At 43.5% G+C, this 25129-nt stretch overlaps 1 protein-coding gene across 4 annotated transcripts in view; it reads right to left on the minus strand.

Moving 5' to 3' along the window:
• Positions 1 to 6428, minus strand: part of GNPTAB (N-acetylglucosamine-1-phosphate transferase subunits alpha and beta) — an 81044-nt gene extending 74616 nt beyond the window's left edge. For 3 of the 4 annotated variants that reach the window (XM_036866446.1, XM_036866445.1, XM_036866444.1), the window contains exon 1: positions 6051 to 6428. In XM_036866446.1, the coding sequence (XP_036722341.1) occupies positions 6051 to 6115 (65 nt within the window). In that variant the 5' untranslated portion in view covers positions 6116 to 6428. The remainder of the gene's footprint in view (positions 1 to 6050) is intronic. The other variant, XM_036866447.1, reaches the window with a different exon arrangement.
• Between the last annotated feature and the right edge of the window lie 18701 nt (positions 6429 to 25129).

The raw sequence follows: 25129 nt of genomic DNA on the forward strand, positions 1-25129 counted from the left end.
CCCCCGCTCGCCACAACTAGAGAAAGCCCACGCACAGCAACGAAGACCCAATGCAGCCAAAAAAAAATTTTTAATAAATTAATTAAATAAATAAATAAACTTTTTAAAAAAGAATACAAGTTTCACAGATTAGAGTACTTAACAACACAGTATCAAAAATGGAAAATGGAAACAACACACTTTCACATCTTCTAGAACAAGGTAAAGGGCTAACACCTATCACAGTCACAATGTCAATGTGTCAATGTTAAGGCCAAGGAAAAGAAACGGGTTTTGACTCAAGCCAGTGTCTAGGACATCTGTTGCTCTGGCTCTTTTTTTGATAACAGCCTCCTGATTTCCCTCTGGGGAACCCCTCTCAGTTCATGTGGTTCAGTGGAGACTGACAGTCCCACCCATAACCCTAGCTCCGGAAATGATCAAGGTGGTTAATGAAGGCACAAGGGCACTCACTCCCCAGCTAGGCAGGCCGCCCTGGGTCTAGCTGGCACTAATGAGGAAGAGAAGGTTACTAAACTGGGAGACCAGCTGCTGGAGTTGCTGCCACCAATCTTGGCTCCCATATGGGGAGAGCTTGTCTGAGAACTAAACCCATGGAGCTGGAGAACAGGGACAAAGAGTCCTGATGACATCATGTGAGCACCTCGATCTGATCCTGCCAGAAATTTCACCCTATATTTTTCAACTACGTGAGTCAAAAAACTACCTTTTTTTCTTAACCCAGGTCCGAAGTGGAATTCTATCACTTGCAACCAACTGCCACTGGCTAATACCAGCAACAATTTTAAACCACTAATAATTCAAAAAGAAAAAGCTCCCGTCTCCTTGTAAAAGTCTCAACTTCCCCTAGGATGTTTCAACCCGTAATTTTCTTCCCTCCCTCTGATCTTCTAAGTCATTATTGTGCACCTACTCAGGCATGCAATTACTTACTCTCTTGTACTGTTACTCATGTGTATATCATGGCCTCATCTCAACTAGCCAAAGATGGCCAAGGATGAGCTGCACATAGTCCTTTGCACCTGACAGCGCCCTCCACCGTACAGGGTGCACCTGACCAGTCATGTCTGAGAGACAAAAGGCAAGTGTGCATGGGCTGCATCAGGGTAGAAAACTCACCTTTACTGGAAATGAGCTTAAAGGGAGGTTCGTTAAGATCACCCCCAATTCATTCATTCATTCACACATCAAGTATTTATTTGGCACCTACTGGGCACCTACTGGGTACCTACTGGGCACCAAGCACTTTAGAGGTGCTAAGAATAGCAGGGAAAATGACAATGTCTCTGCTTTGACACTTAGCTGGGCTGTGTATCTCTCCCAAACCCCCCAAAAGAAAGATACCACTTAAAGAGGCTCGGGCTTCCCTGGTGGCGCAGTGGTTGAGAATCTACCTGCCAATGCAGGGGACACGGGTTCGAGCCCTGGTCTGGGAAGATCCCACATGCCGCGGAGCAACTAGGCCCGTGAGCCACAACTACTGAGCCTGCGCGTCTGGAGCCTGTGCTCCGCAACAAGAGAGGCCGCGATAATGAGAGGCCCGCGCACCGCGATGAAGAGTGGCCCCCGCTTGCCGCAACTAGAGAAAGCCCTCGCACAGAAACGGAGACCCAACACAGCCATAAATAAATAAATAAATAAATAAAAATTTTTTAAAAAATAAAGAGGCTCAGTGAGGGAATTCCCTGGCGGGCCAGTGGTTAGGACTCTGCACTTTCACTGCCGAGGGTGTGGGTTCAATCCCTAGTCGGGGAACTGAGATCCCGCTAGCCACGCGGCGCGGCCAAAAAAAAAAGAGGCTCAGCGCAGCCACTGGCATTTTCTCTGTAGCACAAACTCCATTACATTATAGTTCATGCTTTCCCATGTGAAACATCCAATAAATGTATATTCACAGAACATTAAAGCTAAAATGGGGGTGTCAGAAATCTAGTCTGGAAGTTTTAAAACATTTTTAATAGTGAAAGTTTTCTTCACCCCCAAAAGAAATCTACACGAACAGGTAAGAGTGGCTGCCCCCACCCAGGAGGCAGCTGGGAGTAACACAGTCGGGAAACCACCGAGGATACAGTTTATGGTGGGGCTAGAGCCGGGCCAGAGGCTGCCTCCCAGCTCTCAGGCCAGGTTCCTTTAACGTCAACTATTTGTTGCCTTTGGCAAAGAACACACTCAAAATGTATCTGTTTAATGAGCGAAATAATCAAATATAAGCATAACTAATTTCTTTCTTGAAACTGGGCCAGTATGAGAAACTGGATCTGGACCCAGTTTTCAATCTTCTTTTTCACTGAATATCTAACGAATCCAAAATGGCGACAGAAGACAGGTGAGCAAAAGAGAGGAAGGAGGCCAGGGTTACTGCCCAGTATGGGTAGATTCTATCTGAACTTGTCTGACTCCCTCACTGAAGTTACTTTTTGGACACCTCTTTGTTTCCATACTTAGTACATGTAAGGAAGTGATATATTGTATTTTATACACACACATGCACACAGATACACACATACCCAGTAATGATCTACAATCCTTTATTCACAATCCTAAAATCCAAAAAGCTCTCAACAGTGAAGATCTTTTTTGGCAGGAAAACCTGACCTGACCTGAACTCATCTGGTGGCAAAACTTGACCTAAACCAACTTGAAGTTATTTATAGTCTTTTTATTCTCCTCACTGAGTGTAAATACTCACACGTTTCCCTGTAAGATACCGATGTTTAATTCCAAGGTTCAGTAGAATTTTCAGATAAGGGATTGTGGATTTCCATATAAAATGTAAATATAAATTTACATTTATAAGATGTAAGATACCGATGTTTAATTCCAAGGTTCAGTAGAATTTTCAGATAAGGGATTGTGGATTTCCATATAAAATGTAAATATAAATTTCCATATAAAATGACCCTGAAATAACAGATTTTTACTTCAAAAGCACGTTTTAAGGTCTATTCAATATCAACAGAGGACAAACATTTAAAATCAGAAGTTTCTGAGCTAAAAAGGATAATCATTCATTTAAAGATGAGGAAACTGAGGCTCCCAGAGGCCACATGACTCGCCCAAATAACTAGTTTACCTGCTACCCTCACCCAAGGCGACGCGCTTCAGTGGCCATTAGTCCCCATCCAGAGGGCCCTCCCTGTGGGTTTCGATCAGGTTCTGCTTTTGTTTAATCAGAGTTCCCAAGGGTTCTTCAAAAAGACCTGGCCCAACTTAAGGGGAAAATAAAAAAAATTTTTTTTTAGTACTTCCCTCTATCAATTCCACTTTTCTTTCTCAATATTTGGATGAATATACAAATAACTTATTAAAAGGTAGCAGCCAATACCACTTATCCTAAGAGAGGGAAAAAAGATAGTGATGAATTCACAATTAACAATGATCTTAGTCCTTCTACCCATTACAATCAGTGAAGTTATTAACAAGTTGGTAATATTAACTGTGTGATGAGCATATTCTATTTCAAAGGTTTGTTTCAAAATAAGTACTAAGGGCATAAGATAGTTGATGACAATAATAATAGCAGCTGTAGTTCTACCACTTAATGAGAGCCTATTATGTGCCAGGAACTAATAGGCTCAACCCTGCAAAGAAGGTTTTCTTGCCTCCTTTTTAAAGATGAGGAGGCTGAAGTTTAGAGAGGTTAAGTATCCTTTTGAAGATCATATAAGGGACAGCCCAGACTATCTGAGAAGCCACAGAGACATGCTTAAGAGTACAGCTCTGGAGCCATACACTGCCTTGGTTTGAAGCCCAGCTCTGCCATGAACTAGCTGGATTAATTTGTGCAGGTGCCTCAGTTTCATCACCTGTAAAATGGGTATACAGTCAGCCCTCCAGTATCCCTGATGCGTAACTGGAGGATACGGTGGGCTGAGTGTAAGGGTCTTGATCACCCTCAGACTTTGGTATTGGAGGCAGTGGTGCGGGGTGGTTAACACTAGTACCCATCTCACAGGTGTGATGTTGTGAGGATTAAATGAGTTAATATATGTAAAGCAGTCAAGAGAGTGCCCAACATCTGATAAGCCCTATGTATCAGCCATGATCATGATCATTAATACTGGCACCAGCATTCAAACCCAGATCTGCCTAATCCTGCAGCTCCTCTTTTCAGCTGCACTGTAGAAATTAACTACAGGCAATATAGTAGGGGTATTGAGCCAGCTGTTTCCATTTCCCATGCCACCTGTTGGCATTCTTTGCCTCTCATTTCTTTTGTCTGTTCCAAACTTTAAGATCTGTGGCCATTTCAAGACTTTCTTTCAGTAACTAAATAACCAGACGTGGAATACCTAAAAAGAAAAATTCTAACAACTGATGCCTTTGAGTCACCTTCACACTGCAGGGGAGTTAATAAAACAGCTAACTTAAAATTACTCAGGGCCAAAAAAATCTTTTATCAGCAATAAGACACTTAACTGTGTATAGATACAATCACTGCCTTAAGGTGCAATACATGAAACAAAGACAGAACAGCAGGTAGTATAATAGTAGGTACATATTCCACACTTACAAGTCTGGGGTACTTTCTCAACCCTTACTTATAAGACTTATTTTCATCAGCCCCTAGACCAAGAACTACTAAAAGTGTAAACCTGAAAACCATGCCACATATTCATTAGACAAATATTCAGACTGTATACTCTGGCAGTACCTGGCACAGCACCTGGTCACAGTGGTTAAAGACAGCACCCTCTCTCACAGAGCCCACAATCCAGCATGGGTACAGACTTCAAGCAAATGTATACTGTGGCATTTCTGAAAAATATTCTGTTAATTTTTAAACCTTCTGCCACCTCCTACCCCCAAAAAAGAAAAAAAATAAAGAGACGAATTTCTGACAACTTGAAAGTACAACTTTCTTCCAATTGCTAGACATATTTTAAAAGGGGATGTTCTCTAAAATCACATACGTGTACTCCTCCAGTTCTCACCTATCCATAGTCTCTTGTACATTTGCTTATAACAAAGAGTACTGTATTAGACTGTCAGTCATGAAATAGCCATGCAACCTGAATCAAAGGGCTGTTTCATTCAAGAAAATGTTTAAAGTCCATACCCAGAGGGGCACAAAATCTATTACACCTGGGTGTTTCCACCTGCCAAACCTGTTGCTTGGACCCTCTGGGGTTTACAATCTTATCGAATTACTTTATGCTTATACCTGTGCTTTGTGCTTTATGCTTTAACTAACAGCAGATCAAGACAGGCTGGGCTTGTGCGATCTGGAATCTAAATGATTAGCATATCCCATGACCCGAGAGCTTGTGCTGATTCCCAAGAGACTGGGTGCTGGAGTCCAAGACGGTTATGGGCATCCTGGTCACAGGAAGGGGCCCCAGGCTCAGCTGATCTCGGGATAGAGAAAAGTGTTTGGAGAGGCCACACATCAGTGTTTGCACATCTACCAGCACAGCCTCTAAGGGCTCACTGATGATATTCAGCTGTCTCAAATAAGAGAGCAAAAAATGAAAAAAAAAAAGCACCTTTTCACGTGTAAGTCCTTTAAATTTGGAGCCAGTACACTCTCCCCATTGAAAATTCACATGCCAAGAAAACACCCCTCTTGGACAAAGTTTTGAGATTCGGCAGAAACGGGATTAAGAATATAAAGTGCCTCTGTCAAAGGGAAAAGATTAGAAGGGTGACACCTGAGGAGGAAGCCGCAGGAGGGGCAAGGACTGAGAATTCAGTGCAATTTAGGAACTCTGGGTCCCGGGAGAGGGGTGCGTGGAGAACAAGGCCTGAGGGAGAAAGTCAAATGACTTGGGGACCCTGAAGAAGGCACCTGGAGGGAAAGGGACTCGGCAGAAGGAGAGCGGATCCCCCAAACCGTCGGGAGGGCGAGGTCTGGACCCCGGATGCTGAAACCGCAGCCCGGAGAGGAGCTCTGAGTTCGCGGCGCCCCCGGGGAAAGGGCAGGCTCTGGAGCTCGTCCCCGGAGCTGCAGGGAGGATGGCGAGGCAAGAGTGGAGCGCGCCGGGGCTGGGGCGCCGTGGGGTCGTGCGGGTTCAGCGCGCCCCGGCCAGGGCTCCCGCGCCTCTACTCACCTCTCCGAACTGGAAGGCCGAGACGATGGTGACAACGACGCCCACGAAACAGACGTAGAGCCCATACCTGTGGGACAGGCAGGTATAGGTCTGTCTCTGCAAGAGCTTGAGCAGCATCACCCCGGCCGCCGACACGCCGCGCCGCGCCCGAAGGGCCGGAGACGCCGCCGCCTCCTCAACGAGCCGCCATTCCCCGGCCCCCACCGGGCCGCCGTGCTCAGGTCACAGGCTCCGGCCGCCGCGCATTGCCGCTCCGGGAATCGACGCCCGCTCGGCTCCACGCCGCGGCGGCCGCTTCCGGGAGCCGGGAGCCCACGCCCTCGGTGCGGCGGAGGCGGTCGCGCGGCCCGCGAGGCGGCCGGCGCCGCCCCGGTCTAGCCCAGCTAGAGACGGGGGTGGCGGCGCCGGCGGTGGGAACAGCAGCGCCACCTGCAGGGCGGAGGGGTGGAGGGCAGCCGAGTGCCCTCCCCGACTGCGCGTGCGCCGCGGGCTCTCCCGGCCTGGCTGGGATCCTCGAAACCGGGTTGGGCGGGCGACCGGGCCGGGGCTGGCCTCTGCAAGGAGGCCGCGCCCCAGACGGTGCTATATTGACACGAATGTTTTTGTGCACAAAACCCTTCCTGCATTTACAATAATTGGGAAATCATGGTTTTTCACAGCCCTAAGAGGAGATGCTGTTATGGGCCTCCTTTCCCTTCTGGCTGTCCAACCGTATTGTTTGAAAGAGGAAATTTGGGGGCTAAATGTGCCAAAACCTAAATTCATTCATTCATTTATTAATTAAATATGTATTTAGTGTCCGGTGCCTGGCATGGTGCTTGGTGTTGCATTTTCAAATATGAACTAGGGCTTCCCTGGTGGTGCAGTGGTTAAGAATCCGCCTGCCAATGCAGGGGACACGGATTCAAGCCCTGGTCCGGGAAGATCCCACATGCCGCAGAGCAACTAAGCCCGTGCGCCACAACTACTGAGCCTGTGAGCCACAACTACTAAAGACCGCACGCCTAGAGCCCATGCTCTGCAGCAAGAGAAGCCACCGCAATGAGAAGCCTGCGCACCGCAACGAAGAGTAGCCCCCACTCGCCCCAACTAGGGAAAACCTGTGCACAGCAACGAAGACCCAACACAGCCAAAAATAAATAAATAAAGTAAATTAAAAAAGAACTAGATCTGGCCGCTGTTCCCAGAGAGTCTAGTTGGGGAGATAAACACATAAACCACTAAATACAAAAAAATTGAAGTCATGCGATGTACTGGACAAGAACCCATGCAAAAGGGGTCAATTATTTCTACTTTGGCACCAGGTGATTTCTAGCAGGGCCTTCAGGTAGAAGAGGAGGTTTAGACAGTACCACATAATGGAATAAAACCAGAGGACTTAAGTCTCAATGGGTTTGCAATGACAATATTTCATTTCAAGATACACTTTCTTCTTTCAACATTTTATTAACACTCCTTGTGTCTCTTTCCACCCCTCATCCCAGGAGAGGAGGGAGGTACCTGACTGGTGAGGTTGCAAGGAGTTGAGCTTGTCTGCCAGAGGCAGGAGTTCTGATGCACTATCTGCCAAGTACAGGAGCACCTGTGTCCCAGCCTGGGCCGGGGCCTAGAAAGTCTGTCTCATTCAGGGAGAAAATATTGGCTGCCCACTTGTCTGAAGAGGTGAACAACATTCTCCAATTAACTCTATCAGTACTAAAGCTGACGCTTTGATCTCCATCTCTCTGTACCTTATACCACATTCTCAGTGGTTTTGAAACTTAGGAGACGAGAATGCTTTAAGTGTTGGGCCCCAAAACACCACCCATCTCTGAGTCACCTTTTGCTCAGTCTTGATGAAAAATGAGCAACCAAAATAAACAATCCTACACAAAGAAAAGCCTCTTGCCCTGGGCCTGCAAAACATAACTGTTGAATATAGAGGTGGTGTATTTGGAAGGCCTTACCTTGAGCTTGATGAGAAAACTGAACCTAAACAAACAGTTTGAAGTAGCTGATTAAGCAAAGTTGAAGTAACTCCTGATACATCTATATTTAGCTGAGTCCTTGCTTTACTCAAGGTAAAAAGTTGTTAAAATAAATAAATTAAATAAAAAAATAAAATAAAATAAAGTGTTCACATTATGAAATGCCTTTACTTTTCAGCTTTAGGTTTGAAATACTAGCTTGTTGTCAGAAAACATACTTTAATTTTATCCCCTGCCTCCTTTCAGGATATACAGTGTGTGTTCATAAAACACAGGTCAGTTGTAAGTGACCTCATGCCTTTCTTTTTTTATCCTAAAAAAGAAAGCCAGGGCAGCTTTTAATTTTTTTGCAAAATATCAAATAAAACAAAATTATTAAGAAATTTTATTGCTTCTGATAGAATTCCAAGAGCCAAAACATAACATGGCCCACTGTTTATTTTTGTGAATGCAAATATATCACGTACACATAAACAAATATATATAGTTTTCTCATTAGTGTGACCATACATTATTCTATTTACTTGATTTTTACTTGTGGGTTTTTTGGTAGGTTTCATCTATGCCATACAGGCATCCTAAAGGCAAGAGACTTGCCCATCTTATTCATAACTATATCCCTACCCTTAGTATTGTGCCTTGCCTATAGTAGCCAATTGATAAAAATTATTGGATGAATGTATATATCTTGAACTGATAAAAGTATCAAGTACACAGTTGGAATTATTGAAGTTTTGGTGAGTTGAATTTCAGTATGTTGTTAATGGAAACAAGAATATTATGAAGAACACACCAAAATTTTGAGGTAGAACTCACTTTGAAAACTCTCTGGACCTAGATCATTTTGGCTGGGGGATTTCCAGAAATGTACCCAAGTCATCTAGGTTTTAAATTTTCTGTTATGTTTATTGTTATTTACTCTCTGTTTGTTTCATTTTGTATATTACTTCTTCGTCCGTCTCAATTTTTTCCTTGTTTTTGTTTTTTGTGGTTTTTTTTGGCCGCACCCAGGGCGGGCATTTTTGTTCCCGGACCAGGAACTTCGGCAGTGAAAGCAAGGAGTTCTAACCACTGGACCGCCAGGGAATTCCCTTCTCTGTTGCTCTTGAGCTAGTTTTTGTAGTGTTTATTGTTTTTCATAAATGTTCCAAAACTATAAGCTTCCCTCTAAGTACTAATTTTATTGCATGGCATGAATGTCAATATGGAATGCAGGTGCACTCTGGGAGGTGGGGCTCCACTGCATGTGCCCTGCCTGGGGCACACAGTGTCCACATCAGGGGAACCGAGGCGAGATGGTTCCAGACCTAGGCTAAGGTGGTAACTTGGGCTCTCTGGATGTTCACGGATGGGGCAGAGCACCACTATGTCCCCATACACTGGTACACTAACCCACCAGGCAGCACGTGAAAGAAAAACCGAAAACCACCCTCTGGAATCACGAAGCGCCCCCTTCCTCCTGCAATATGCCTCTAGCGCCCTCTACTGGCAAAGTTTAGCACCATAATCACTACAAAGGAGAAATGCTTATAGAGTCCAAGTCCAGTATTACGGAGCCCGTTTTGAGGGGTTGAATTAGGAGCTGAGAGGCAACAACTGATAACTGGCACATCCCTGAAACTAGGGTTCCAGGTGTAATTTAGATTCTCCTAATAAGATGAATTCACAGAAGATTTTAATCCGGGAGTGACATGGGGTGAGAAGCTGGGCAAAGGGCACCTATTTTTTGCCATTGAGTCAGTGCAGGTGTGATTTTGTTCTGAAGCCAGCACTGCTGGAAGTGGCTTCCTGCCTCTGTAACAGATGTCCTGGTCTGCTCTTCCCCGACCGTGGCAGAGTCCACAGCTCCCTTGGAGCTCAGTTCAGCTGAGGTTTGGGGAGCGCTTCCTACAAATTCAACCTAAAATCTTTGTTCATCCCTCCTAATGGTTCATGGATGAACCAACTGAATCTTTTTCTGTTTAAATCAATGAGTAGATGTTTTAGTCTACAAATAATGATCTGACCAAAACAAAGTAAAAGAATGTATTTCATATGATATTGACACTTTGGAATTCATAGAGGCTTCCTTTGTTGCCTAGTACATGGTCAATTTTTGTGAAAGTTTCAGGTTTGCTCAAAAAGAATATATATTCTCTCTCCCCCCTGCCCTCCCCCCTCCAGCTCCTATACTTCCCCATTTAAGTTCTCACGAGCTATCCATTTAACTACAGGTTCCAACTATTTCCCAGGATCAATATCAAGCCCACCATGATATACTTTGCAAAATCTACCTATCTGCAAAAGCTAGCTCCTACTCTTCTGTTTGAAAGTTGTATCAATTTCCTGATCCTCACACCTTTGGAACTTTCTGATCGCCATGATTTTTTTTATTGGTTTTTAGTTTTCTGCTCCTTAGAACCAAAGTAATGAGCACTCAACATACATATTTTATGTATGTATTCATTTACTTATTTATTTATTTTTGGCTATGTTGGGTCTTCGTTGCTGTGCGGGCTTTCTCTAGTTGCGGTGAGCGGGGGCTACTCTTCGTTGCGGTGATCGGGCCTCTCTTTGCAGTGGCTTCTCTTGTTGCAGAGCATGGGCTCTAGGCATGCAGGCTTCACTAGTTGTGGCATGTGTGCTCAGTAGTTGTGGCACGCAGGCTTAGTTGCTCTGCGGCATGTGGGATCTTCCTGGACCAGGGATCGAACCTGCGTCCCCTGCATTGGCAGGCGATTCTTAACCACTGCGCCACCAGGGAAGTCCCTCAACATAGGTATTTGATTATCCGTAAACACTGATTATCTAACTCATTGCAATGTTAAGTGCATAATTAAATAGGAAGACTTTTGTATCTTACACAGTCTGCCTTCTAGAAGATCGGCAGGGGTTACTCCGATATTTTGCTACAATGCTTTGGCAATGCTCTAAATTTATTATAGTGACTGTTACCAATCTTAAGGAAACAGTATAAATCCAAGTGATACCAACTATATAGTTAAGGGCACCAAATTCCAGAGTTAGTGTATCTGAAGTGCAAATGTCACAGTAGAAGGCAATATAACTGATGCCTCTGACATTTCAGGCCAAAAGGGTTAGGAGATGATTATGGTAAGAATCTCTAGGGGGTACCAAGGGAAAGGGTTAATAATGATTAGCGTTAAGTGTGAATAGAGAGGGAAGCTCATGAAAAACGAAAATCTATTTTCTTTTGTCTTTTCTTCTATCATCAAGTACAGACTAGCTGCCGGTTTCTCTCTATTGCCCCATTGTGAGGTGCATGTGAAACAAAACTCTAAAAGCTACATTCTAAGTTCCCTCCCTTGCAATGTGGATAGTTCTATTCCTTCCTAGGGCTGATATCCTCTTTGAGGCCTCAATTTAAAGCAGTTTTTTTTTCTTTTTAAAATTTTATTTATTTATTTATTTATGCCTGTTTTGGGTCTTCGTTTCTGTGCGAGGGCTTTCTCTAGTTGCGGCAAGTGGGGGCCACTCTTCATCGCGGTGCGCGGGCCTCTCACTATCGCGGCCTCTCCGACGCGGAGCACAGGCACCGGACGCGCAGGCTCAGTAATTGTGGCTCACGGGCCTAGTTGCTCTGCGGCATGTGGGATCTTCCCAGACCAGGGCTCGAACCCGTGTCCCCTGCATTGGCAGGCAGATTCTCAACCACTGCGCCACCAGGGAAGCCCTAAAGCAGTTTTAATTGCATTAAAACTGCAATTGAGATGAGACAGAACTAGTTTTGTTCATGTTTCCCAACCCACTTCATACTGGTCTAGACTCAATGGGTAAAGTCATTTTTCTTGACTTTATTTTCACTTCACAATGTTCAGATTTACTGCTAATTAATTCTGAGAAGTTCCTCTGGATAAGCTAGAAATATTCCTTTTTTAAAAAAATGAAACATTCTTTTATATTGAGATAAGTTCCTCTAATAATATTAAATAAAAAGTTATGGGTCAAAGCCTCAGTGTCTGTTGAGCAATCATGAAACAATATTTTGGCTTCTGTATCCATTTACCGCCCTAATTCTTTTACCTCAATTTCCTAGAATATTATCTAGTTAACATTTTTTAAAAAAACAACTTTATCGAGGGATAATTTACATACCATAAAATTGAGACATTTTAGGTCACAATGTTCTTAGTAAATTTATAGTTGTTCAACCATCACCGTAATTCAGACTTAGAATTTAGAATATTTTCATAACCCTAAAAGTTCTCTTTGGAATTCCCTGGCAGTCCACTGGTTAGGACTCTGTGCTTTCACTGCCGAGGGCATGGTCAGGGAACTAAGATCCCGCAAGCCACACAGAGCGGCCAAAAAAAAAAAAAAAAGTTCTCTTGGACTTTTTTGCTATTCTGAGTAGCATTCCATTGTATTCCCATCATGTTTTGTTTATCCAGTCACTGGACATTTGAATCATTTCCAGATTGGGTCCATTATGTGTAATGCTGCTGTGAATAATCACATACATGTCTTCAGGTGGACTTACGTTTCGTTTTCATTTCTCTTGGGTAAATATGAAGGAATGGAATTGCTGAGTTCTGTGGTAAGTTTACATTAACAGTTGAAAAAACTGCCAAACCATTTTCCAAAGTGGCTACACAATTTTACCTTCCCAGGAGCAATGCAAGAGGATTCCAGTTTTCTCTCATTCTCTCCAACACTCGGCACCGTCTCTCTTTTTTTTTTTTGAATTTTTGAATTTTATTTCATTTATTTTTTTATACAGCAGGTTCTTATTTGTTATCCATTTTATACATATTAGTGTATACATGTCAATCCCAATCTCCCAATTCATCACACCACCACCACCACTCCTGACCTCTCATTTTATTTATAGTCACTCAGTAGAGTTTTGATTTGTACTTCCTTGCCTTTCCCTAATGACTAATGATGTTAGCATCTTTTCAGATGCTTATTAGTCATTTGTATGTCTTCTTGGATGAAATGTCAATTCAAATCCCTTGCCAAATCTTAAATTGAGTTCCCTCTTTAACCTTTGACAACCTGATTTCTACCCTTGCTGCTATTAAAACTGCCCTCTCTGATGAAACAACTACCCTCAACTCTAAACCAAGTGGTTAAAAAAAAAAAAAAAAAAAAACCTGCCCTCTGAAATAATAAAACACCACTGAAATAATGAATCCTACACTGTTTGGTAATATTTTCAATAACCCCCTTCTTTGGCCGTGCCATGCAGCATGGGGGATCTCAGTTCCCCGACCAGGGATCAAACCGAGGCCCCCTGCAGTGGAAGCACAGAGTCCTAACTGGACCACCAGGGAATTCCCCTTAAGTATCTTTGATAACTTCCTGTTTTGGGTTGTGTCCTCCTGTCCTCTCTAGGTGGTCCAGACCACATGGACTAGACCCCTGCCCTCTGCTCTTCTCCTTTTCCATTTTATTCCATGGCAAAATTATAATATCTCTAAGGAAATGTCTAAAAGGAAATGGTATATTTAACAATATCTTCAAGGAAATGGTGTTATCAGAATCTGGTGAGAGCTAGAGCTGTGGAAAAGGAGCTGCCCATCAGGAGTTGCAGTCGTGGATTAGAAATGCAGACATTATCAGAAGGGATGAAGCCAGCCACGCAGAAGCTACAAGAAGCTGGGAAAAGCCATTTATGGGGTCAGCAAAGGGTATGGCAATGAATCTGGGAGCAAATGGAGAATAGTCAATATAACGTCCTATTCCTTCAAATTCAGTGTCTAAAACAGATCTCATCATCTTGGTGCCTAAATCACCTCCCTATTTTACCTTCTGTGCCTCTGTCAATGGTACCATTACTCTCACAGTCTCTCAGGCTGGAACCTCAGAAATCACTCTGACTCTCCGTCAGTGATCTCTCCTGCTTGTAAATTCTCTATCCCTTACTTGACATTAACCATCTCATGAGGTTGAACCAAACAATGGTTAAGATCCTCTATATAAGAACCTGCTGTATAAAAAAATTTTTTTAATTAAAAAATAAAAAAAGATCTTCCATAAATGTGAGATGCCATGGTTTTATGGTATGCAACACTGCATCATGCTTTTATTGAAATTCTCAAATGCGTACTTGTATTTTGAACAAGACTGTAAGCCTTTTTTAGGGCAGGGTCTACTCCTCATACTTTTTCAAATCTTCTTCATGCCCATCAGGTTTCTGTTAGGGTAGGGACTCAGAAAATGTTTGTAAAATGAATAAATGAATGATTCAGACATGGGCCTAAAACTTGCTTAAATCCCTTGTCCAAATTACAGATTTTGACAACAAATACTCAACACATTTTGTTACCTAATAGAACTCAGTTTCACTCAGCCAACATGCAGCAAAGCCAATCTACTGACACTGGGTTGTAGTGAAGGAAATTACAGCGTTTATTTGCAGGGCACCAAGCAAGAAGAACAGGCAGCTAATGCTAAAAAGACCTGAACTCCCTGATGGCAAGGGTTTTTAAAGGCAACATTAGGGGTGAGGGTTGCCAGGTGTGTGATCAGCTTGTGGACATTCTTCTGATTGGTTGGTGGTGAGGTAACAAAGTGATTATTTCAGAAATCTCATTCCTGAACCTTCTGGTTCCAACAAGTCTGATTAGCAGTTTCTACCCAGCAGGGGTCCTGGTTTCTATAAAACAACTCAAGGATATGCATCCGATTGTTATCTATATCCTTTCAGGAGGAACTAGGAGTCCTGTGACTCTATTGTTCAAATTATTAGTACTTTTCTTGCTTGACTGCTTTTCCTTTTTTTCTTCATTTTCTCAATCATTAACTGAGTCTGCCCTTTGGAACTCAGGGAAGGCCTAGAAGTCTAAAGCTTTTTCTACAAACAAGAAGCTAGAGACATGGAGAGACTTGTACCTGGGAAGGGCCTTCAGGGTCTTGCTCGGTTTCAATTTCACCTCTAAGTGGCAGGACCCACAATGATAATTTCCAAAGAAGGTCCAATTCCAGCAAGCACATCCTTGAGGCTTCAAAGATCATAGTAACAAGAGTGTAATAAGAACAGAACCTGGGGCTTTCCTGGTGGTGCAGTGGTTAAGAATCTGCCTGCCAATGCAGGGGACATGGGTTCGAGCCCTGGTCTGGGAAGATCCCAAATGCTGCGGAGCAACTAAGCCCGTGCGCCACAACTACTGATCCTGCGCTCTAGAGCCCACAAGCCACAACTACTGAAGCCCCTGTGCCTAGAGCCCGTGCTCCACAACAAGAGAAGCCACTCCAATGAGAAGCCCGCACACCACAACAAAGAGTAGCCCCCACTCACCGCAACTAGAGAAAGCCCGCACACAGCAATGAAGACCCAACGCAGCCAAAAATAAATAAATAAAAAAATTTTAAAAAAAGAACAGAACCTGTCAGTCAAACTACTCTCTTTTTGGTGAAATTACCAATGAATTACTTTCTGTGAAAATAATTTCTAATAAATGTGGGTAAGAATCAAAAATGTCTGTCTGATTAGCAAATATTTACTTTTGTGCATTATTTCTATGAATTTTAATCTTTTGTTTTAACTAAATCTTAGTTTAGTTTTCTTATTATGAAAGTATTACATTCTTAGTAGGTCAAAGAAGACAAAATCTCCTATAGCTCTCGTCCTGTTTCTTTTCTCTGTGAATGTTTCCTCTTGCTTTTTCTTTTGCATATTGACCTTTATTTTTTTATTTATTTATTTTTTGGCCATGCCACGCAGCTTGTGGGATCTTAGTTCCCCGACCAGGGATCAAACCCGGGTCCTTGGCAGTGAAAGCATGGAGTCCTAACCACTGGACCACCAGGGAATTCCCACAAATTGACCTTTAAATTTTATTGTTCCAAAACAATTCACACTCATAAAAATAAAAACAATAAAACATATAAGGTAAAAAGTTAAAAAAAAAAAAAAAAAAAAAAAAAGTTAATGACTTCCTTCCCTCCAAGGCCCTGTTGCCAATCCCAAGGGGTAACCATTGTTAACAACAGGATGCATGTTCTTCCAGACAATTGTTTTTGCAGATTTAATTATTTTTTTTAAAAGTTGAAGCATTTTTTATTGAAAGTACAATACCCACCCCACACCTTCTCATCTACTACCTAGATTCTACTATTAGCACATTGCCTTATTTGCTTTTTCACATATCTATTCAAACAGCTATGCCAATTCCCATTCATCAGTCCATTTTTTCAGATTTCAAAATAAGTTGCAGAGATCAGTACACATCGTCCCTAAACACTTCACCATTAAATTGCATTTAAAATATCATCTCATACATATTGATCCACAACTTGCTCTATATATATGTTGCAAAAAAGGGGACCCCTTCCAGGGCCCAAGAGTGGGCTCTTGTCTAGTATTCAGAAATGAATTGTCTGGGGAGACACACGTGCTGACAAAGCAAGAGACTTTATTGGGAAGAGGCACCCAGGTGGTAAGGAAATCCAGGAGGACTGCTCTGCCACGTGGCTCGCAGTCTCGGGTTTTATGGTGATGGGGTTAGTGTCCGGGTTGTCTCTGGCCAATCATTCTGACTCAGGGTCCTTCCTGGTGGTGCATGCATCACTCAGCCAAGATGGATTCCAGTGAGAAGGATTCTGGGAGGGTGGTAGGATGTATGGACTGGTGTCTCCTCTCTCCTTTTGACCTTTCCCAAATTCTTCGGGTTGGTGGTAGCCTGTTCTTTCTGCATTCCTTACCAGGACCTCCTGTTGTAAGATAACTCATGCAAGTTGTTACTATTGGGCCTGGCCAGGGTGGGTGGTTTCGGTCAGTGGTTCCCCTAACATATAGATTCAACAAGTCAATATTTTTTATCAAGGGTTTACTATGTGCCAGGTACTTTACTAGGCCTTAGGGTTATATTTACAGGGGAAAGAAATGCCATTCCTGAATCATGGAGTTTATTCTAAAGGAGACTTTGAAACTCTTTCTACAGTAATAATGTTACCCAAAAACTGGGTTCACCTCTTGGTAGTTATCAAGCCAATAGACACAACCAAGCCAAAGATCAGGAGAAGGAAGGATTTATTACTTGCAGCAAGTAAGGAGAACACCAGGGATCTTTCCCGAAGCAGAGTCTCCCTGAACAGCAAAATTGGGGAAGTTTTAAGCTAGGGTACCTGCATATTCATGAGGCGGCTTGAGCAGAGGAGAGTTCAACATAGAACTGGGGCAAAGGTTGACAGAGTCCAAGCTTTAGTTGATTGGATTCAGAAGGGTCAACATCATCATTCCCTCCTCCACCTGGGTGGGGGCCTTAGTTCCTGCAGAACTCAAAGATATATTATTACGTATATCCCTTGAGGAGGAACTAGGACTCTGCTTTATCGCTGCACTATTGTTTGACTGCCTTTTCCTGGTTCCTCCATTCCTTTGTTCCCTAAGATAATCGATTACCGAGACCTGATCGTGCAAGCATTGTGGCCAGAGTTAAATCACAAAATGGTTTAGGCCAAGACTTCTCTGGTGGTCCAGTGGGTAAGGCTCAGTGCTTCCACTGCAGGGGGCACAGATTCCATCCCTGATTGAGGAACTGAGATCCCGCATGCCACGCGGCATGGCCAAAAAAAAAAAGGCTTAGGGCAAAATGGCTTCTCTAACATCAAGAAAGCCATTCCTGGTTCTCTTTCTCTAGGGACCCCCTAACCTATCTGCTTACAGTAATGATAATAACAAAGATACTAATAATAATTAGTAGTAGTATGACAATATTATAACAAAATAATAATTATTATAACAATATAATATAACAATAAAGTCTAGTATTTCTTGTGTGTCTAACTATATCCCTGACACTGTTCTAAGTATTTTAAATATATTAACTAATTTAACCCTATAGAGTAAGAACAATTGTAATGTTCAATTTGGAAATGGTGATGAAACCGAGCAGTGTACAAATCCTTTCCATGTCCCGTTTCTTTTTTTTTTAGTTAATTAATTAATTTATTTATTATTTATTTTTGGCTGCACCAGGTCTCGCGGGCTTTCTCTAGTTGCTGCGAGGGGGTGCTACTCTTTGTTACGGTGCGCGGTCTTCACCTTCTGGTGGCTTCTCTTGTTGTGGAGCACGGGCTCTAGGGTGCACCGGCTCAGTAGTTGTGGCTCATGGGCTTAGTTGCTCTGCAGCATGTGGGATCTTCGGGACCAGGGCTCAAACCCGTGTCCCCGGCATTGGCAGGTGGATTCTTACCCACTGCGCCACCAGGGAAGTCCTTGTCCCCTGTTACTTGTTCTTAGGAAAAAAGGTCTCAGCCTCCTAGACCTTCCCTGAGTACCAAAGGGCAGATTCAAACAGCAGTTGCTAATCAGGGAAGTAAGGGATTGCAGAAACAAAGGAGGAGCAGTCATGAAACAATAGTGCAGCCTTGGGGCAGGGTCTTGTTTCCTCCTGAAGGGATACACGTCACAATACCTTTGAGCTCTTCTGCAGAACTAAAACCCCCACCCAGGTGGAGGATGGTAACTTCAGGTGAGCACAAGATCCCTGGAGCACCGCCCTGTGACCTCACCACCAACCAATCAAAAGTAAGTCACTCTGCAGCCCTAACTTCAAATTTTACCTATAAAAACTTCTCCATGAAAACCATCCAGGAGTTTGAGGTTTTTGAACATGAGCCACCTGTCGCCTTGCATGGCCCTGCAATAAACCTTTCTCTGCTCCAAACTCCAACGTTTCAGTTTGTTCGGCCTTACTGTGCATCGGGCACGTGAACTTGTGCTGGGCAACAGAAAGAACCCCTGAATGATATTGAGACGGGGGAGGCATGAAGGCACAACATTTGAAAGAATGACATAGCTGTTGAGGACACAACAAAAACTGGTTAGAACCAATAAGGCCCAAGATGGTGGAAGCTTCAACTTCCAGTAGACCTTGAGCCTCATTATACAATGATTGTAATGCATTAGCATATGCTAAATGACACACCCATGGGCACCATGACAGTCCCGACCATAAAAGGCCAAAAAGTGGGCGGTGGCCCAATTCCTGGAAATCCCCACCCCTTCCCCAAAATAGTTGGAATAAACCTCCCACTCGTTAGCCTATGAAATTACCCAGCCCATAAAAACTAACCACCCCCATATTTCAGGGCCTCTCACCTTCTGAGATGGCCCCTACTCTGTCTATGGAGTGTGTATCTCTCTCAGTAAATCTACTTCTTTCCTATCACTTTGCCTCTCCCTGAGTTCCTTCTGTGAGGAGACATAAAGAACCTGAGCTTCAGGGCTTCCCTGGTGGCGCAGTGGTTGAGAATCTGCCTGCCGATGCAGGGGACACGGGTTCGAGCCCTGGTCTGGGAAGATCCCACATGCCGCGGAGCAACTGGGCCCGTGAGCCACAACTACTGAGCCTGCGCATCTGGAGCCTGTGCTCCGCAACAAGAGAGGCCACGATAGTGAGAGACCCGCGCACCGCGATGAAGAGTGGACCCCGCTTGCTGCAACTGGAGAAAGCTCTCACACAGAAATGAAGACCCAACACAGCCAAAAATAAATAAATAAATAATTAATTAAAAAAAAAAAAAAAAAAAAAGAACCTGAGCTTCATTAAGTCCCGAGACCATGTGTGCGGATTTCAATTAAAAGACAATGGGTTCAAGGGACTTCCCTGGTGGCCCAGTGGTTAGGATTCCTTGCTCCCAATGCAGGGGGCCTGGGTTTGATCCCTGATCAGGAAACTAGAGTTCGCAACTAAGAGTTCTCATGCCACAACTAAGGAGCCCGCCTGCCGCAACTAAGACCTGGCGCAACCAAATAAATATTTTTTAAAAATTAAAAAAAAAGACAACGGGTTGGAGTCCCAGCCCTTGGGTTCAAGTCCCAGTCTGAGTTTTGGATGAGATCCAGTCCCATCTGAGATGAGGTGTGCGGTGTCAATATGCCCAATCTAAGCACAGGCACTGAAATTACATGACTGAGATTGAGAAACTCAAAAAGTTCCTGGAAATGAAACACACTTTCCCTCCTGTTCATTCCCTCCTCCTCCTCCTCCTCCATGACCTTGTTTCATCACTTACTTCCTCTGCTAATCAGTCTTCAGATTCTCCCTCAGATTGGATTCTGTCCTAACCCGTTACGGGAACCACTGGCCGAAACCGCCCACCCTGGCCAGGTGACCATTTGCATGAGTTGTTTTACCACAGGAGGTCCTGGTAAGGAATACAGAACTAACAAGCTGCTACCAACTGGAAGAATTCGGTAAAGGTCAAAAGGAGAAACAGTCCATATGTCCTACCAACCTCTCAGAATCCTTCTCGCTGGAATCCATCTTGGCTGAGCGATGTGAGCACCACAAGGAAGGACCCTGAGTCAGAATGATTGGCCAGAGACAACCCAGAAACTAACCCCATCACCATAAAACCCGAGACTGCGAGCCACGTGGCAGAGCAGTCCTCCTGGATTTCCTTACCACCTGGGTGCCTCTTCCCAGTAAAGTCTCTTGCTTTGTCAGCACATGTGCCTCCTCAGACAATTCATTTCCGAGCGTTAGACAAGAGCCCATTCTCGGGCCCTGGAAGGGGTTCCCCTTCCTGCAACAAACCTATCAGTGTGAGCATCTTCCCATTTTGTTCTCATGTACTTCTCTACCTATCATCTTAGAATCGGAAGTCTAAACCTAGTGCCTTCACTCCTCAGTCCAGTGCAACCTAACTTCTGTTTGTACCATGCTACTGACATTTTTCTTGTAGCATGTTCACTGACGGCTTATCTGCCCAAACCAATCTTTTTCCTTCTTGTGCTTGATGTCACGGCAGCACTTACTCCCTTGGTGGTCTCACCTATTTTAATAGTGTACCCCCCTGCCCCGATCCACTGATGCCACCTAAGTCAGTTTCCATCTACCTGTCAGTTGTCTTCACTGAAGTTTCCTAGAAGCATCTTAAACTAGTCATTAAACTGTTGTTATATCTAAAACCAAACTCATAATCATACTTCTGTTCCCGGGCTCAGTTCATGATTAACAGGCAGTGAGCCTCTCAAGCAGGAAACCAACTGCATTTCATCTTCAACTCTTCTCTCTTATTCCACTCATTCAATTGGCCTCCAAATTTTTTTCTCCATCCACAATCCAATGCCTTAGATTAGGTCGTTAACATTTCTTAAAAGGACCCACCTGTCCTTAATCCCCACTGCCATCTCTAATCCATCCACCCAACCCCTGCAGGAGCTTTCACCTGCAGAGAATAAATCTGATAATGACACCACCCTACTCACAGAACTTTCGCCTTTTTCTTGAAGGTCTCTTCCAGGTTATACCCAATCTCTTTACCATATGGATGTAAATCCCTTCACAATGTCATCCCAGGATCTCCCAGCCTTATCTTCATGTGTTCCAGTCACCCAGGACCACTTTTCATCCCCCAAGCAAACCAAGTTCATTTGAACACTGAATCATTAACTTCAGGCACTGAGTGTTTCTTTTATGTATCCTTAAACACAAAGCACAACGTCTGACAACTTGTACATCTTCAATGTTTGTTGAATGAATTAACCACAAATCCTGGGTGATTGGTTCTTCAATAAAACATTAATTATTAATTAATTTAGTAAGTAAGTAAAAGAATTATGAAAGGAATGCTTCCTTCAAAAAAATTACTTCTTGGGAATTCCCTGGCCGTCCAGTTGTTAGGACTCGGTGCTTTTCACTGCCGTGGGTCCAGGGTTCAATCCCAGGTCAGGGAGCTAAGATCCCGCAAGCCATGTGGTGTGGCTAAAAAAAAAATTACTTTTTTTTTCAGATGGGTGGGAGGCAAACAATTGTCTGCTGACCTGGTATTTCTGTCATTTTCCTAGCCAATTTCACATCTTGTTCAATTCTCGTCAGAACAGCTGACGAAACCTTTTCCCCCTTCCCTGTAATATCTTTATGTACAGAAATAAATTCACGGATCATGGTAAACATGAGCATATACCTCAGTTTTCCATAGATAACGACAACTAAAGCATGAACTGCACCTAAAAAGAAAACCCTATATATGTAGAGATTTAAGATTAGCTAAACTGAGAAAGTCAGATCATATGAGTTCCTATATTTGCAAGTTAATTTAGAAACTATTCATAAGGGGAAGGAAAAAAAAAACTGACCTCTTAAAATTTTCAAGAAATTCTCACTCTCACTGTCATCATGGAAATCCCCAAGTTTCTCAGATATGTTCTTTCTTCCTTAACCCTGGGAGCCTAAAAACATCTGCCAGAAAATATGATGAAACTGAAGAAGTTTCTGGTACCACTGCCCAAACTTGTAGTAACCTGTAATGAACAGGTATCACTCCCACAAAGTGCTCTGGTTTCTCTCCCTTTGAGTAACCAGAATTTCTAAACCTTTGCTGAGCCTTTCTGATTTCTGTACTCAGTGATATGGGGTTAACAGTGCCTCTTAGGAGATGCTAATGTGCTGATGGTATGTATGATTGTCTAAAGACCAGATTCTCTAGGCAATGGTATTAAATTAGTACTAAGCATTCATTGGTACATATTTTTTCAAAAAACATTTATTTTGTGCTAGTGTGTAGTGTAAGCCCCGACCATTTTTTTTTTCTTTTTTGTAATGCAACAGCCTGACTCAGGCTTTTTTTTTTTTTTTTTTTGCCATGCCATGAGGCATGCGGGATCTTAGTTCCCCAACCAGGGATTGAACCCTCGCCCCCTGCAGTGGAAGCGCGGAGTCTTAACCACTGGACCTCCAGGGAAGTCCCCTGACTTAAGTTTTGATCACCAAGGCATCCGAGGATGGCCATCTCAAATAAACATATTACCAGCCACAGACTAAATAAAGAGCCAACCTCCTTTGTTTTTGAGATCTTGATTGATTTTAATAACTGACCGTTTGGACTATTCATCTTTTTCTTTTCCTTCAGTTTATATTCCTGCTCTGTGCTATCTTTGCAACTTTTCTATAAATCTAAAATTACTCCAAAATATTTATTAAATTGCAGTAATCTATTCCACCCCAATAAAAGGAGAACCCAGTCCCATGCGTGCTCTTTCTCTCTCTTCCCCTTGACCTCACAGGTGTGCTATAGGATTTCCAGGTCTTATAAGTAATAACCCTTTATCTTTTCAAAGTTTCCTGATGGTTATTGCTGAAGGGCATCTTGCAATCATAATAACCACGAGGGCCGGTCCAACCACATTGGTTATTGATAGGCTGAGACCAGCACAAAACATAGTGCTTGGCACTGGAGATACAAATGTAGGACGTTTAGTTCCTGCTCACCAAGTTTTGAGTCTAGTGGGTAGACTGAGAAGTTACATTGTGAAGTATGTAACGGAAGTAGCCCAGGATGCTTCCTGATGCAGGGGAGTGGCACAGAGGGAAGACTTCCTGAAGAAGGTCATTGCTGAGGTGAATGCATTCACCAAATATTTATTAAGCACCTATGTCAAAGCACTGCTCCAAGCTCTGGGAATAGATCAGTGAATGAAGCAGAAAGAATACCCTTTCTAGGTATTCTAGGAGAATACCCTGAAGAAAGGTTGCCAGATGAACAATTTAAAGAAAACAAACAGTATATCTTTAAAGGTTAATTATGTACAAGTGAGTACAGCTTAGGCACCAGAAAAAGCTGGCTCACTGTGTAACGTTTCCTGCTTTTGTGTACAGAGGTGACTTCTCTCCATACCTGGGAACAGGGCCCAGAATCCATGCACAGCTCAGGGATCCCTGCCCTGTAATAAACACACACACACACACACACACACACACACACACATACACACACACACACACACGGGGTGGGTCACTCAAAAGGTGACTGACACCCAGAGTTGTGACATCCCCATTATGACAAAGTTCCTTTGCCAGAGCAGGAATATAGAAAAGAGATTCTACTTAACCCATACCCCTAATAGCATATTTTAAGTTTCTTCTGAATCGTAAAAGGGAGAGTAGAAATTATACACGGTGCTTTTTAAATTTTATTTATTTATTTTGGCTGCACCGGGTCTTAGTTGCAGCACGCAGGATCTTCGTTGCAGCATACGGATTTCTTAGCTGCGGCATGCGAACTCTGAGTTATGGCATGCATGTGGAATCTAGTTCCCTGACCAGGGATCAAACCCCGGCCCCCTGCACTGGGAGCGCAGAGTCTTAGCCACTGGACCACCAGGGAAGTCCCCGGTGGTGCTTTTTAAAGAGATGGTATACTTTAGTACGTGAGCCCTTCTTTTTTTTTCAGAGCAATGGTTACACACATTCGTTCAGATAAATTTCCTTGACTGTTTCAGAGACTCTTGGAAGGAGAAGCATGGTGACATCCTCTTTGGTGGGATGATCCCTGAGGCCCTGCCATTCATTGAAAAATATACAATTTTGATTTGATTTTAAATGTACTGAATTATGAGACTTCCCTGGTGGCGCAGTGGTTAAGAATCCGCCTGCCAACCCAGGGGACACGGGTTCGAGCCCTGGTTTGGGAAGATCCCACATGCCGCAGAGCAACTAAGCCCGTGCGCCACAGCTACTGAGCCTGTGCTCTAGAGCCCGCGAGCCACAACTACTGAGCCCACATGCTGCAACTACTGAAGCCCATGCGCCTAGAGCCCGTGCTCCACAACAAGAGAAGCCACCGCAATGAGAAGCCCACGCACTGCAACGAAGAGTAGCCCCTGCTCGCCGCAACTAGAGAAAGCCCGTGTGCAGCAACGAAGACCCAACGCAGCCAAAAATAAAATAAAATAAATAAATTTATAAAAAAGAAAAAAACCCCACATATTTAAATAAATAAATAAATAAATGTACTGAATTACAATCATCTTTTATTCACTTTAGCCCTCCTGTGTGTGCTGTTCATAGCAATGTTTATTAACCTCTGCCTGACCTTCTCTGGGAATCTAGAGGTACCATGTGAAGTCAACCCAGTTCAGATGAGTTAAACAAGGTGGGAGAGTCAAGTTAAGTGTATGTATGTATTGAGAAACGTGAGCTGCTTAGCAGATAAACCCAGAAATCTCAAAGGCTTTAGTATCTCATTTCTGTAAAGACCCAAACCAGTGTTTCTCAATGGCTGGGGATTGGGGTTTGGGTGCAGTTCTTTTCTTCACAAAGTTGTTCAGGGACCCAGGTTGATAGTCTCTGTCCATAACAAGTGGCTTCCAAGGTCATCGTGGGCACTGGCATCCTGCCAGCTGATGGGAGAAGAAAGTGAAGAAGGCATACCCAC

Source organism: Balaenoptera musculus, chromosome 10, assembly GCF_009873245.2.
Source record: "Balaenoptera musculus isolate JJ_BM4_2016_0621 chromosome 10, mBalMus1.pri.v3, whole genome shotgun sequence".
Taxonomy (NCBI): domain Eukaryota; kingdom Metazoa; phylum Chordata; class Mammalia; order Artiodactyla; family Balaenopteridae; genus Balaenoptera; species Balaenoptera musculus.